The sequence below is a fragment of the Schistocerca cancellata genome, chromosome 1 (genome assembly GCF_023864275.1).
Source record: "Schistocerca cancellata isolate TAMUIC-IGC-003103 chromosome 1, iqSchCanc2.1, whole genome shotgun sequence".
Taxonomy (NCBI): Eukaryota; Metazoa; Arthropoda; class Insecta; order Orthoptera; family Acrididae; genus Schistocerca; species Schistocerca cancellata.
In genome coordinates, this window is record NC_064626.1 from 286,769,658 (window position 1) to 286,784,954 (window position 15,297).

General features: G+C 43.6%; 1 protein-coding gene across 2 annotated transcripts in view; it reads left to right on the forward strand.

The window, feature by feature from the left end:
* Nucleotides 1-15,297, forward strand: part of LOC126171414 (uncharacterized) — a 440,739-nt gene that overhangs the window by 152,480 nt on the left and 272,962 nt on the right. Inside the window, exon 1 of one of the 2 annotated variants that reach the window (XM_049920797.1) lies at nt 6,242-6,492. The exons of the other annotated variant lie outside the window; for it this stretch is intronic. Coding sequence (XP_049776754.1) covers nt 6,292-6,492 — 201 coding nt within the window. The 5' untranslated portion in view covers nt 6,242-6,291. Of the gene's footprint in view, nt 1-6,241; nt 6,493-15,297 lie in introns of those variants that run through there. 2 annotated transcript variants of the gene reach the window in all.

A 15,297-nucleotide genomic window follows, 5' to 3' on the forward strand; every position in this document is an offset into this window, starting at 1 on the left:
CAGGGATAGGATTTGCCCTTGAAGTAACCGATTTGTTAGAGTTCGTTGTGTCACTGTGTTGCCAACTACTTCTCAGATTGCTGCTGGAGATACATTAAGATGCTCCAGAGCCATATGCCGAACACAATGCTCTTCCTTGTCGGTCACGTGACATCTGGAGCCCAGTGTGCTTGCGACCGCACATTCTGGTGACCACCGTTGCCAGCAATCACGTACAGCGCTGCATTCCTGCCAAGTCTTTCTGCAGTATCGCAGAAGGAACATCCAGCTCCTCGTAGCCCTATTACATGACCTCGATGAACTAAAAAAAAAAAAAAGTTCAAATGTGTGTGAAGTCTTATGGGACGTAACTGCTAAGGTCATCAGTCCCTATCTTACACACTACTTAACCTAAATCATCCTAAGGACAAACACACACATCCATGCCCGAGGGAGGATTCGAACCTTCGCCGGGATCAGCCGCACAGTCCATGACTGCAGCGCCTTAGACCGCTCGGCAAATCCCGCGTGGCCCTCGTTGAACTCAGTGAAGCGTTGATGATGGCGTCTTTGTCGCCTTAACGGCATTTTTGACTAATGTCAACTCACCAGGTCCAATCCCAAAGGTAACTAATGCTCACGACCGTTACAGCGAGTATTTAAAGCAAACCTGATTTGCATCCTCATAGTTGCGGTACTAATGACATCTTACGAGGCTGGAGCGAAATCTGAATAGACATCATCTTTTAGATATAGAAACATGCCTACCAACTTTCGTTTACGTCGCCCAGCTCCTTCTAGGTGTTTTGATTTTTTTCCCGTCAGTATATTTCTGTGAGCTGTTATCTGTAAAAAGTAATATGCTTCCAGTGCTAACGAACAAAATGAGAAACATTCACGGTCATACAAAAATCACTGGAAAAGTAACACACATTGCACCGCAGCTGGCAAGAAATAGAGAAATAAATTTTATAAATATAGCATTGGTACTTCATCTCGTCACTTGAATCTAATTTGTGTTTCATATTGTTTCAGGTAAGCCATCGCGGACGATCAGTGACAGCTACTTCTCCAACGTGCAGTGAGTTCCACCACAAATACGGGGACAGCAATACCCAGTCACAGTCAGCTGTTGCCAGTCTATAAGAACATTCCAGTGCAATGAAGTAATGTTTCCGATGGCTTCAGACGTTACAACCTGTTGATATTAGCAGTTGGCTGCGTTAATCTCAGTCGATGAAAACGCCTCCGACATTGGTAAATGTTTTCAAAACAAAATATTCATTGCCGCGAGAGAGATCGTGGAGCAGACAGGAACAGCAAAAAGGTTTATATTTATTTATCCCAGTTACGGACCTTGATATTTCATACCAGATACTCAATTTCGGTCTCTAGTGACAGTATTTTTTCAGTGTTTATTGGCTTCGGACAGGATCCGCTCAGCCAGCCTTTGATACATGAAATGCAACCATTTAAATGACATATGCGTCCTCACCCATGAATCACCTACAATACTGACATTTGCTGGAAACATAGTAACCATATACTGATATGCTCAGTCGATAAAGCCTTATATATGTGTTTGTACAGTGACATATCAAGCGCTGTGAGTAGTGTCTTATTTCTCGTGGAAGAAATTGGTCGTCGCGTGGTGTTTCAGCTGACAGCCGAAGACAGGGAGGTCGATGTCCTCCTCCGCGCGACAATCACGTAGGGATGAAGCAGTCACAAGTAGCCAATAGAGATGAAGCAGGAAACGTCCCTGTTTAAAGCAAAGGCAGAACGTGGTGACCAGAAAATTTCTGTGGTATGTATCAAGCGCTCGGTAGTAGGGTTACATAAGAACCCCGTAGTTGAGACATTAGGCGCCACTAATTGTTCCGCAACATTTTTATCTGCCGCCTCATGTCTTGCAGAAGGTCCATGGTCATGGAAATGGAAATGCCGTGTGGCTAAGGCCTCCCGTTGGGTAGACCGTTCGCCTGGTGCAAGTCTTTCGAGTTGACGCCAGTTCGGCGCCTTGCGTGTCGATGGCGATGAAATGATGATGATATGGACAACACAACACCCAGTCCCTGAGCGGAGAAAATCTCCGACCTAGCCGGGTATCGAACCCGGGCCGTTAGGTATGACATTCCGTCGCGCTGACCACTCAGCTACCAGGGGCGGACAAGGTCCATGGTAAGGAACATGTTCATACTTCTTCGTCCCATGGTTGATAACAAGAGCGTCGACTATTTCATTGCCCCTGGTTCCATGGCGCCCCTTTACTAGTGATAATATTCAGACCTGAGTTCAAACAATTTTCGAATCACACCGAGCGAAAATACAGGGTGTTACAAAAAGGTACGGCCAAACTTTCAGGAAACATTCGTCACACACAAATAAGGAAAAGATGTTATGTGGATATGTGTCCGGAAACGCTTAATTTCCATGTCAGAGCTCATTTTAGTTTCGTCCACCTACGCTCAATGGAGCACGTTATCATGATTTCATACAGGATACTCTACCTGTGCTGCTAGAACATGTGCCTTTACAAGTACGACACAACATGTGGTTCATGCACGATGGAACTCCTGCACATTTCAGTCGAAGTGTTCGTACGCTTCTCAAGAACCGATTCGGTGACCGATGGATTGGAAGAGGCGGACCAATTCCATGGCCTCCACGCTCTCCTGACCTCAACCCTCTTGACTTTCATTTATGGGGACATTTAAAAGCTCTTGTCTACGCAACACCGTTACGAAATGTAGAGACTCTTCGTGCTCGTATTGTGGACGGCTGTGATACAATACGCCATTCTCCAGGGTTGCATCAGCGAATCAGGGATTCCATGCGACGGAGGGTGGATGCATGTATCCTCGCTAACGGAGAACATTTTGAACATTTCCTGTAACAAAGTGTTTGAAGTCACGCTGGTACGTTCTGTTGCTGTGTGTTTCCATTCCATGATTAATGTGATTTGAAGAGAAGTAATAAAATGAGCTCTAACATGGAAAGTAAGCGTTTCCGGACACATGTCCACATAACATATTTTCTTTCTTTGTGTGTGAGGAATGTTTCCTGAAAGTTTGGCCGTACCTTTTTGTAACACCCTGTATATAAATATGTAACAGTCGAAGTAATAAGCTAAACAAGCTTCGTGGCCTTTCTATAAAAATGTAAGGACCATGCTCTATTCTAACAGACATACAGATTCTCCAGGGCACTCTTCAGAAATGTTTCATAAAGTCAAGGGAACAAAACTTCACGATGTTATATATGTACACGACATCTGTCTGCAGGAGGTCATATCTTCTACTGTGTACTAGCCACTTCGTGCTCCTAAGCATAAACGTAAACTTTACTAAGTGAGAGTTGGTTACAAGGGAATCACAAATAAACAGTGCTGTAATGTGATGTACATACCTGTCACGGTAACCTAAAGAATAGCAGGTGCTCCATTCTTAGCGCTACATACGCCGCCTTTTAAAAAACCGTGTTACAGATCAGTAGGAACGATGGTCATCGGACGTCGTATTCAACAGTGTAGCTTACTGGTCACAGAACACCAAAGTATCAGAAGTGCAAGGCCCGTCTTACGACACGGACACAAGACGACAGCAGCGCTGCAAGTGGCGTGGCAGTGAACTTTGAATACTAGCAACATGGCGTGGAAATCCATATTATTGCTAGGTGATAATACTTTTCATTTATATTTTATGTGTGGTCCTGGTAGTCTGGTGGTTGAGTGTATTTATTTGTAAAATCCAATGTTGCAATTTCGTGCGTGTGGCTGTTATCAAGTGGAAACTTTACTCCTGATTACCACCGTCTTGCGCGTATTGCACTTTTGTAATTGCTACGTAAATATGCTCCTCGTATTCTGCTTAGTTTTTTTCTCATATGTAATACTGGGTGGGATAAATGATTCCGTATCCGTTTTTATTTCATATGAAACAGAAACTGGTTTCATCACACGGTATTCTGTGCACTCGTGTGATTTATTACTGCTTACGAGTTCGTTTATGAACTGTTCGATTTAAATCCATTGTAAGTATATCGCTGGTATTCTATGTCTTTTTTGTTATTATCCGTTTTTATTATTCTCGAATGTAATGAAGGCCATCGAAATTTTCATCGACATCTGCTAAAATGCATTGTTTGCAGTATCTGTTAATAACGTGTGAAACCATTTGCGTAACTACTGTCGCATTTTTAGCTTTTGCAAGGAAGAATGTTCTGGTCACTAAGACTACAAAGCGTAGGGCTTACTCATCTACATCTACATCCATACTCGGCAAGACACGGTAAACTGCATGCAACATTATTCAGAGCAATATACAATTAAGCTGAATACCAATACCGTCAAAACCTACTCATATGGAAATCTCCATTAAATACGAAAAAGTGCGGAAAACGGCTGCGAACAAAAATAAAGTAGAATGAAATTTTCACTCTACAGCGGAGTGTGCGCTGATATTCTAGAAACATCCCCCAGGCTGTGGGTAAGCCATGTCTCCGCAATATCCTTTCTTCCAGAAGTGCTAGTTCTGCAAGGTTCGCAGGAGAGCTTCTGTGAAGTCTGGAAGGTAGGAGACGAAGTACTGGCGGAATTAAAGCTGGGAGGAAGGGGCGTGAGTCGTGCTTGGGTAGCTCATTCGGTAGGGCACCTGCCCGCGAAAGGCAAAGGTCCCGAGTTCGAGTCTCGGTCCGGCACACAGTTTTGATCTGCCAGGAAGTTTCAAAAATAAAGTAGAATAGGAGCAATATACTTACAATGCATATAAATCGAGCATTTCACACTGATTCGTAAGCAATAATAGGTACACGTAAGTCCGCTGAATACCATGCAACGAAAGCAGCTTCTGTTTTACACGGCACAAAAACAAATTTGGAATCATTTACCCCACCCAACATTACGAATGCGAGAAGAACTCATCAGAATACGTGTAACACATTTACAAATGAATTCAAAGAGTGCAAATTGTGATGAAACCTATTTCTGTTAACTATGAAACCAAAACAAGCACGGATAGCTAAAAGTCAAACAATAAGAAAGCAATATGAAGAAATGATAAACTTGCAGTGCTCCAAGTAGCGTGACAGCGAACTAAGCGTGTGTTACCAGAAATCTTTTTGTGTTTCACTATCGTCTTATTGGCCACTGGGCGCGCTGCTGCAGCTGCGTATAACAAATATTAGCAGGAGCGTCGCGACGGTATGTGTTAGGCTGCGGTCACAGTGACTTCGACATCGGTGGATTCCGCCGTTGATAGCGCCCAGTGGCCAATATATATATATTAAGATGGTATCTGTTTTTTCGGACATGTCCGAAAGAACAGATACCATCGGTGACCATGCAGCTAATTAGAATGAGCGTCTGCCATCTGCCATGTAAGCAGGAGATCCTGGGTTCGAGTCCCGGTCAGGGCACACATTTTCATCTGTCCCCGTTGACGTATGTCAACGGCCTGTAAGCAGCTAAGGGTGTTCATTTCCTTGTAATTTCTTTCTAATTAGCTGCATGGTCACCAATGGTATCTGTTCTTTCGGACATGTCCGAAAAAACAGATACCATCTTAATATATGTCGAAAGTATAGTACTCGTCACGTTCTTTACGAGATAGGAAAGGTCATTCGCATGCATTCGGCGTCTCTTCAATATCAGAAGCCACTATGCAGCACTTGTATCCAAACACAGAGGCGTCGTGGTATCCACCCCACCCTAAAAGATTAAAATCTAACCTACTTCGTGCATAGAATAGATTCTAACCTAACATAATCTCCTTTGACCCTGCCAAAAACTGACAAAGGAAATCGGACGCACTATAACCACGCTAACGGCCGACCTCTGGCGACGGCGTATGACGCGAGTTGTCGGTGCCACTGTGAATGCAGCCATAGGCTGTGGAATATACCTTCGTTACAACACGGCTACAAAAAACGCTGTCAGAGCAGGTCTCGAAAGTGCAGTGGGAGAATTAAACGTGCGCCCTGCCACGCCCTTCACGGAGGTGTGCAGAGTAAATATGTAGAAGCAGATTTATCCTAGTACTTAGTACCGGCCCGGGTACTCGCGCAAAAGATCGCCGTTATACGGCTGCGGGTATCTGGCCGTACCTGCGTACGCCGCTCAACAGGTGCAGCCTGGCGTCCGTGTGGTCGCGTTTACCTGCGCGCCCGTCTCTCCAGTGGGCGGGGTATGAGGAGGGGAGGGGGCTCTGCGCCACCCCTCCCAGTGGCTGTTGCTGGTGGGGCGCGCCGCAGCGCGACCAGTCGCTGTCCAGACGCGCTCCGAGGCTCACGCAGTCACCAGAGCAGGCGCCAAACATGATGACCGAAACGACGGTAACCGTGTCGACGCAAGATGCGGCGCCGGGCCACAACGCGAACGCTCAGCAGCAGCAACAGCAGCAGGTCCCGCACGTGAAGACGGACCCCGGACAGCAGGGGACGCCCATCTTTTCGCTGCAGCGCCTCAACCCCAACTACTTCCGCACAGTGCCCGGCATCATCAAGCTCGTCCAGCTGGTGAGTGCGTGCTCTGTGGCGCAGCCGCTGGCTGTCTGCGACGCGGCGCCAGATACTTTCAGCATGTGTTGTGATGTGTGGGTGGTACCACAGGTGTGTCACTGCATCGGAGCCACGCAAAACGTGTTGTGCACAACTACCAAATATAGGTCATTAGAGGGTTTGACCAAGGAGCCACTACAATTATGAACAGAGCGCAGTGATATGACAGGTCACGTTTTCTCGACGTGCTTGATCAGTGCTGTGGTCTCAAGTGTTCAGCCAGGTTGTTGATCCGTTTCATGCACAGACGTCGACGACCGTCCCAGGTCGTCTTCTTCAGGTGCTGCAAGTCGTGCTGTTATTCACACCCACTTCCTAGACGCCAACCGAGCAGTGAGTCCGTAAAATAGCACAACCTGCAGCATCTGAAGAACGTACCGGGGTCAGACATCGAAGTACTGTGCATAAAACGTAATCAACAACTCGTCTGAGCACCCTAGAGCACACCTTTAAAGTGCACTAAGGATCGCCAGAGGCACACCCTAGAGCACACCTTTAAAGTGCACTAAGGATCGCCAGAGGCAAACACTGCTTTTGCACTACAGGATCTTACCGTTTGTCGGGCTGAATACCTGCAGTAGTGCAGATAACATAACCCCTGGGACGTATTCCAACGAGACTGCTACACGATCAAGCGGCCAAGATCGATGGTGAACTTGACAGTAGTTAATTTTATCAAAGATCCTGAGACATAGTGGACGTAATTAATTTGGTACTCGAGCGTAAGTTCAATACTTTCTACAGTAAGCAGCAAAAGTGCAAGTGTTGTGTCAATGTTTGCTCTAAGACACTTTCGGTACTCACAGAGCACACGCGCTGCAGTGAACAAAAACGCAGAGTCAGTGTTGGGATCTTGGTTAAGGTGCATAGTTTGTCTGTCGTCTATCTTAGGATGGGGGTCTCTATCTCTATCTGTCTATCTATCTATCTATCTATGTATCTATCTACCTATCTATCCACCCATCTATATACCAATCTGTCCTACCCATATTTAACTTTCCATCATCCCCACTTTTCTTGCATCACAGATGTCTACAGTTATAATAATAAAAGATATATACAAGTTTAATATGAAAATAATAATTTGCAACTGCTGTCTGCAACGAACTTTATACAGTTCAGTAGCGCTTGGTAAACCCCTTTAGCGTAACTTACGAAGAGCTGCAGTTCAAAGAAATAGAGCATATGAAAAGCATTCATCCGAAAATTTGAGAAGTACACGAATCATGCATTTGATTCAAGAACTATAATACCAAAAAACTATCCCGACTTTGATAACGCTGAAATACATCCGATATAAAGTCCAAGTGTGCACTCGTCACTGCCAAGTCTCCAGAGTATGGCTGGGAGAGCGAGTAAATGAAGAGTATTCATTCAGTATTTAACGGTTCAGGAAGTCAGTCTTTGTACCATTTTAGTGGGGGTCTTTCCGCATCTGCTTTGACGTACTCAGCTGCCTGTGGTTTGCCGGTCCTAACTGTTGAATGCTTGAACTGTAAAGAGTTCCTTGCAGGCAGCAGCTACCATCCCTCTATGAATGGGCGTCCATAACTGCTTTCACAGACGGTCAGAAAGCAAGCGGATATACCTGGGGGAGGAACGTAAATTGTTGTGTTACGCATAGCTTGTAGTTTGTAGAATTGCTAGTCACGTTAGTTGTACTGTTACTCTATTCTTCGTTAACTATCCGAGAATATATAAGCGCTTTCACTAAAATGTAATTTTGGGGAATGGGGTGCAAATTGGTCGTGATTCTTACGAGCCCTTCCTCTCTCCTCCGCTCTCTCCCCCTCTCCCACTGGATCTGCACCTGGTCAACATTTGTGACAAGGTACAATGCATTCCGATCTCTGATTTGTAATCTCTCACCATACCTTCAAACGACGCAAAAGTTTTTCTGCAATATTGCATAACTAGCGTACTGGAAGAAAGCATATGCGACAGTTACACTCTAACTGCATCCTGTATGAGGTTTGGAATGAATGGAGAGAGATTAGTGGAAAAACTGAAGGTACTAATCCGTCACAGAGGCGTGTTCCAATTGAGAAGCTAGTGCATGCACTACAAGCGAAAGACAAATATCGCGCTACGACTCCTATTCTGGCACGCACTTTTGCCACAAATTGTGAATGATGACAGAATGGCCTTGCTGTGTTGAATCAACAGTGAATAAACACTGTAAGATACACGACAAATAAGAATGCCCGTCTACAACTGAACGTGCTACAATGGTCTGGTTAGTATCAAGGTATCGTGGCGTAATGTCTTTCCCTTGCAGATTCCCAGGCTTTCCAACCTTCTCCAACTAGATGCCTTATCTTGTGTATGAGCGTACTTGTTTGTATCCTTCTTTGCCAACGCAAATAGCTTTCATGGAACTTTATAATTCTGGCGGCCACAGCCGTCAGACTTCATGATGAATGGAAGTAAAATGAACCGCAAGACAGCTGTGATTGGTGATTTCTTTATCCTCACGACCGGCATTAAAACAGCATCCACAGATGAAAAACAGCATCACGTTAGCCCACCAATACGGCCGCAACGTTCGCAGTCAAAATTCAAACCCCTCAAGAGGGAAATTCAAAGTAAGTAAAGCAGGACATCGGGGTGAATACTGCGGTGGCGCATCTGTTGTGTTCGCAAGGGTTGGGCGCCAAAGACGGTCGGGTGTGTTCTCACCTCCGGTACCGTTCCCTTGCAGCCACCACGGATGTGCCATCGCACTATTCGTCCCGATATCCTCTTCAGGGCTCTCATTTTTTACTATGAACGGTGGGGGGGGGGGGGGGGAGGCTTCTTGGTGCGCTAATGTGACACTATTTTCACTTGACGCTGCTGTTTAAAAGCAGCGAAACCGGTTGTGATAGTAAAAAAATCATCGATTACAGCTGTCTTGCCGCCAATTTTCCTTCCATTCATTATGCAAACAGCTTTCTTCTCTAGAGTATATTTCACTACCTGATATATTGATACATTGTTTAACGCAACAAATTTAAATGTAATTTCCTATCCTAGTCATCTCACATATTGATTACTATCAAGTAGGCTACTGGATGGTCTGAATGCCTTTTTTTAGTCTCTCTTTCTTTAGCGATGTGATCAATGATTTTGAGTTGGACAGGACGAGTGAATGCTTGCCTGTGTAGCTGAAATCTCTGTTCTCAAATTGATGGCGTCATTGCTCTATTTAATTTGGACTCATTTCGTCACATTGGTTCCCAGAAACCGGGGCCATTGGCACGTCTGTGTTACAGCTCGCGAATACTGTGTCAGTAATTTTCAGAACTGTAGTTCAGACAGAGAGGTCTGTTCTTAGGTCCGGCTCTATGATTGTGCTGCAGAATTCTTACTCAGACAATACATGTACCTGGTGGACGCAGATGAACATGCTATATCATGGACAGCGTCCCAATACATCGCAAGAGGTGGAAGGTTCGTGATAAACCAATATCATGCAAGTAGCAGCAAGTTTCTGGAAGTCATCCAGAAGGCCGTGCCATAAGTAGTTTCCTTTCAAGTGCAACGGGGCATTTTTTGCGGTCAAAGTCACAGACAGCGTGAAACATAAAAATCACCACAGAGAAACTGCAGTCATTCGCATAGTTCTTTGCTTCGGAAACCTTGACTCGTGCATTGTATTTATCTCTGGCAGGACATTTCTTTCCTATTTAACTTAGCTGGGTTTAGCAGTCACGTAAAAATACTTAAATGAAATTGTGAGCGCCTTTGGCAGCAAAATCCTCACTGCAGTTCCGGATATGTGGCCATTATCTGATGGAGTATTAGGAAATTGTGCCTCCACACTTGTCTGAATCTTAAATATCGCAGATGTATTTGTCATAATCAGTTCGAAATGTCAGATACTTAATGTTACTGTTCTTTGACATAAAGCACGTCGAACCATTTCATACACTGTACATGAGTTGTGGTTTGACGTGATTTATGCAAAATACGATAATAACGTCAGCATTAAATACCCAACATAACGAAGTGCTAGTGACACATATAGGATGAACCACAACTCCACGGAAAAACTTTCAGAAGCCGTTAAGCAATGCCTTCTGAGTATTTTGGTACAAGGGACCCACGGTCTCCGGCGACTCGTTACAGACTAGTAATGTAATAACGGTTTATTCGGTTTGCTACTGCAGTCACCATTCTTTCTATGAAAATACCTACACAACAATGAAGAATCCTGTAATATCTAACAACCACAATCTACAACATACAGTACAGAGTAATACAACAACACTCATACAAAACACTCTTCTGCAACGTGGTTGCCGTCGCTGCGCCGTAAACGTACTATTAACACTCCAGTAAAAATGAACTCAACACAGAACCAAGAACAACTGAATGCTAGCTTGAGGACGAAGAATAAAATGGCTAGTACTGTTGTCAACAACAGTTACACTGCGAGAATGGAAACTAGGCACACAGCGCATACCGTCGACATCTGCACTGATCTGCACTGTTTCGAGTACAATAAAGGTAGAAAGAGAGACACAGTGACTCTGTAAAGAGCTGCCAGAGACCATTGTTGTCTTATACGAGTGCCAAAATACTCAGAAGGCAGCCCTGAAAAGGTCTGAAAGTTTGTCGGTGGAGTTTGGGTCAACCCGTAAATTATTGTAGGACAGTATATGTATATAAAAGCCTACGCAGCCTCATAAATGCAGAAATCGTATTAGAAACACTTGTAAAGGTATCCGTGAACATCAACTGAAAGTTTGTCGTTGAACAACTTCTCATGGTCGGGGTTCACAGTAAACAGTGCACATGTGAACAGTGTATTATAATATTGATTAGTAGAGATTTATGTGAATGATGTTAACATTGGCAACATTTCACGTAATTTACATCATTTCCCAATGTACAGAACTTCGCACTGGCTCTTGTTACTGGGTTTCTACAGTGGAAAGGCTTATTTTTGACGATTACATGTGTACATGTCGGAGGATTTTGAAGTGATGATGTGCTGAAGCAAAATCTGTTCTTGGAAATGGTCCGAAAGGTCGAAACTACAATTGTGAAATAAATAATTGTTGCAGTCAGCCGCAAACATGATGTCCTTTAAACAATTTATCTCTGAAGTTCTACACGCTGTATACATGTCCAGTATTGTTTGTTTTGGCATGCCGAATCACAATTTCGCAGTACTTCATTTGATAATGAAATTGTAATAGTATTATAAATTAATAATATTATTCAAAGGTGTCCATAGTGACCTTTAGGAACTCTTACCCACTTGATGGCCAACAACATACTTTTTAGCTCTCCCACATGTGACTGGCTATACCAGTAGTAACGAATATATAATGGCCACATTTAATTCTTGACGTAAATAAGAACAACACAGAGATTCGATAACCGATATACATTGATTTTTCTTGTTTCTACACTAGAAAGAATGGGAAATCCATAAATAAATAGAATTAATGTTCTGTTGGAGCTAATACGAATTAGCAGAAAAGTGCCTGAAATTTCTTTTATCGGAAGGAGTTGGTAGAACTGTGATCGATTATCCAGTTGGGCGCCACAGGACGTATTCGACAAACACCTTGTCTTAATGGGCATTTTACATTTAAGAGCGTCTGACGATGAGGCTGCTTATTAGCATCGACTCGTTATACAACACGGTTTGCTCGGGAAGCTTCCGAGAAGGCGGTTAAGATGTCTTTCGTTTAGGACGTACACACGGATAGAAGTGGCGCCGAATATCTTCTACTTATTTATTCATGAGCAAGTTGTGCGTATTCCATGTAAACAGTCAATATAACTTTGACGGGCTGAAACTGTATTAAAATATGACTTTTTGGTTTACTGTATAACTTGTTGCCAACGGCCTTGTCGCATTGGTAACGCCGGTTCCCATCAGATCATTGAAGTTCAGCGCTGTCGGGCTTGGCTAGCACTTGGATGGGTGACCATTCGGTCTGCCGAGTGCCGTTGGCAAGCGGGGTGTATTCAGCCCTTGTGAGGCAAGCTGAGGAGCTACTTGATTGAGAAGTAGCGGCTCCGGTCTCGGTAACTGACATTCGGCCGGGAGAGCGGTGTGCTGACCACATTCCCTTCCATATCCGCATCCAGTGACGCCTGTGAACTTAGGATGACACGGCGGCCGGTCGGTACCGTTGGGCCTTCATGGCCTGTTCGGGAGGAGTTTCGTACATAACTTACATAACTTAACTTATATAACAAAAAATATTTTCTCTCCAACATTGGCGATTCAGCCGTGTGGGACAGAGTGTGAGAAAGTTCGCTATAATGGAGATGATATAAATGCTTGTGGAACTGTCTGCTGTGTCGGCTGTTTGGTATTCGCAACAGTCGAAATTTGTTGCTTCTTTCAACCAGCTACGTCCACACGTTCTACATTTTTACATTCCGCTGTATTTGATCATAAATGTCTCGTTCCTGCCGGCCGCGGTGGCCATGCGGTTCTAGGCGCTCAGACCGGAGCCGCGCGACTGCTACGGCCGCAGGTTCGAATCCTGCCTCGGGCATGGATGTGTGTGATGTCCTTAGGTTAGTTAGGTTTAAGTAGTTCTAAGTTCTAGGGGACTGATGACCACAGATGTTAAGTCCCGTAGTGCTCAGAGCCATGTCTCGTTCCTAACTATCTCTAGACGTTGTAACGCGCAGGTGTAAAAGTTTGCAGACGTAAAAAAGTAGTTACATGTTGTGGTTTTCTCTTTTATTGCTTTACGGAGGAAACAGTGACGATTTCATTCGTTGGTATGCATTGCTCTTACCTGCACAATTAGAATCAAAATGACGATTTACGTTGAAGTTGGATTTCTGGTGAAGCATATGATAGGCAGTTCCCATTTTGGCTTGTCTCCATTCATTCATCAAGGAAACGAAATTGAAAGTATGTAGAAAACACCAGATAAAAGGTAGCTGGCGACCCTTAGGAGCAGCACCGGTTCTTGTGAGAGTGAACACTGCGTGCAGTAGAGTTCCGCCAAAGGGACTCAGTCGAGGTCACGGAAACGAGACGTGCAAAACGCAATACATCCAGCAGCAGGTTTCAGTGACTAAGAAGCGCAGTAGTGCAAAAGCAAATTGTGCGCGAGAGCCACAGATATGCATTCTGTCCTACACCGAAGCTGAAACGTACTGTTTCGAGAAGTTGATATCTCGGTGGACAGGGTTACGAAGTGAATCACCTGAGAGTTTTCATCTCTACTTCGGCATCCGGATGTTACAACAGCCACTTTTCGTAGAACTACGCTTCGTATCTCCCTCCGCTCGCCCATCCCCCTCCTCCCTCCTGATTTCCATGAAGACCACTTACGTAATTTCATTCGAATTATTTCGTTGTTGTAAATGTTATGCTATCTAGTCAAGCTCTTTCCCGATATTGATATGTCGCCTAATGTTTTATTACCTGAATTGTGTTGGCGATTCAGTCTGGAACCGCGCGACCGCTACGGTCGCAGTTCGAATCCTGCCTTGGGCAGATTTAAGTAGTTCTAAGTTCTAGGGGACTGATGACCTTAGATGTTAAGTCCCATAGTGCTTAGAGCCATTTCAACCATTTTTGTGTTGGAGAAGCTAAAATCCAAAATACTTTCTTTTTTACTTTATTAATCGCAGCAGTACTGACAACGATGTGTTACCACTTGATGCTTTAAATGTAAGCCGTCTTTGAATATATATATATATATATTGCGTAGGAACAGAATAGTACACGATTACATTACAGAATTAATGATAAACTTCTGGTGCCCGCCGCGCCGTTAAACACTTGGATGTAACATTAAAAAAGGATATAAAACTTATTTTTGTAATTTTAAAAGAACTTTTACTGTAATTTTAAAAGAACTTTTACTGACTTTTCCAGAATTTCCGTAGAAGGAAAATTACGATAAAACAGTTTGTATATAGATCTTTAGCTTGAAGCATCCTTGTAAATAGATGTTAGAAACTACTAAAACTACTAAAATAAATTGAAATACTAAACTTATTATTCTTGGTAATTTTAGTTAGTAGAGCCATTAGTTAGTAGAGCCATTTCATAAAATGGAAAAAATAGACTGCGAGTGCTCATAAAATAATTCATTTGTTTTTTAACCAGTTCTTGGTGTACGAGATGTTAGAGGGCAGACTAACGTCTTCAAAACAGTATAGATGAACAGCACCTGCAAAGGCATTACAATCTGATGGTTGTTGGATAAAACTGAGTGAAAATAATATTTCTCCGTTAGACCATGAAATGGCAGAAATCATTAAAAGTAAGCAATGAATAAATAACGTAAATGGGATATTATTGGGGGAGGATATAGTGCGAGGAAATTTAGGTTTAGTTTAAAATTCTGTTGCTATTAAAACGAAATTTAAGAATTAGTAGGTAACTACTACTATAATAGAATAAAACAGATATATGCAAATAAAGGTGAAGAATGTTGTATAACTGCAGAGGAGATATACATGTGGTAAAAAAACACACTGCTTTGGAATTTGGAAAAGAACACAGAACAAAGTCGGTGGGCTTGATGGGACAGGCAGTGTGCGGAATTGGTTCAGGTGATTAGGTGTGGTTAAGGAGAGAAGAGAAGTGATCAGCTAAGTTTGCTCCTTTAAGGCCATTTGACCTAAGTTTCAGCCAATATAACCAACATTTACTTCGTACATAAAGGACGACATCGTGGAAATTGCATTAGCAGCAACTATTTGCTTTATGAGGCAGTTCAACGGTCGTTTCTCACCACCCCTCTTCGGTTTTTTACCCAGGTATTTGCAAATCAGTTGTCAGAG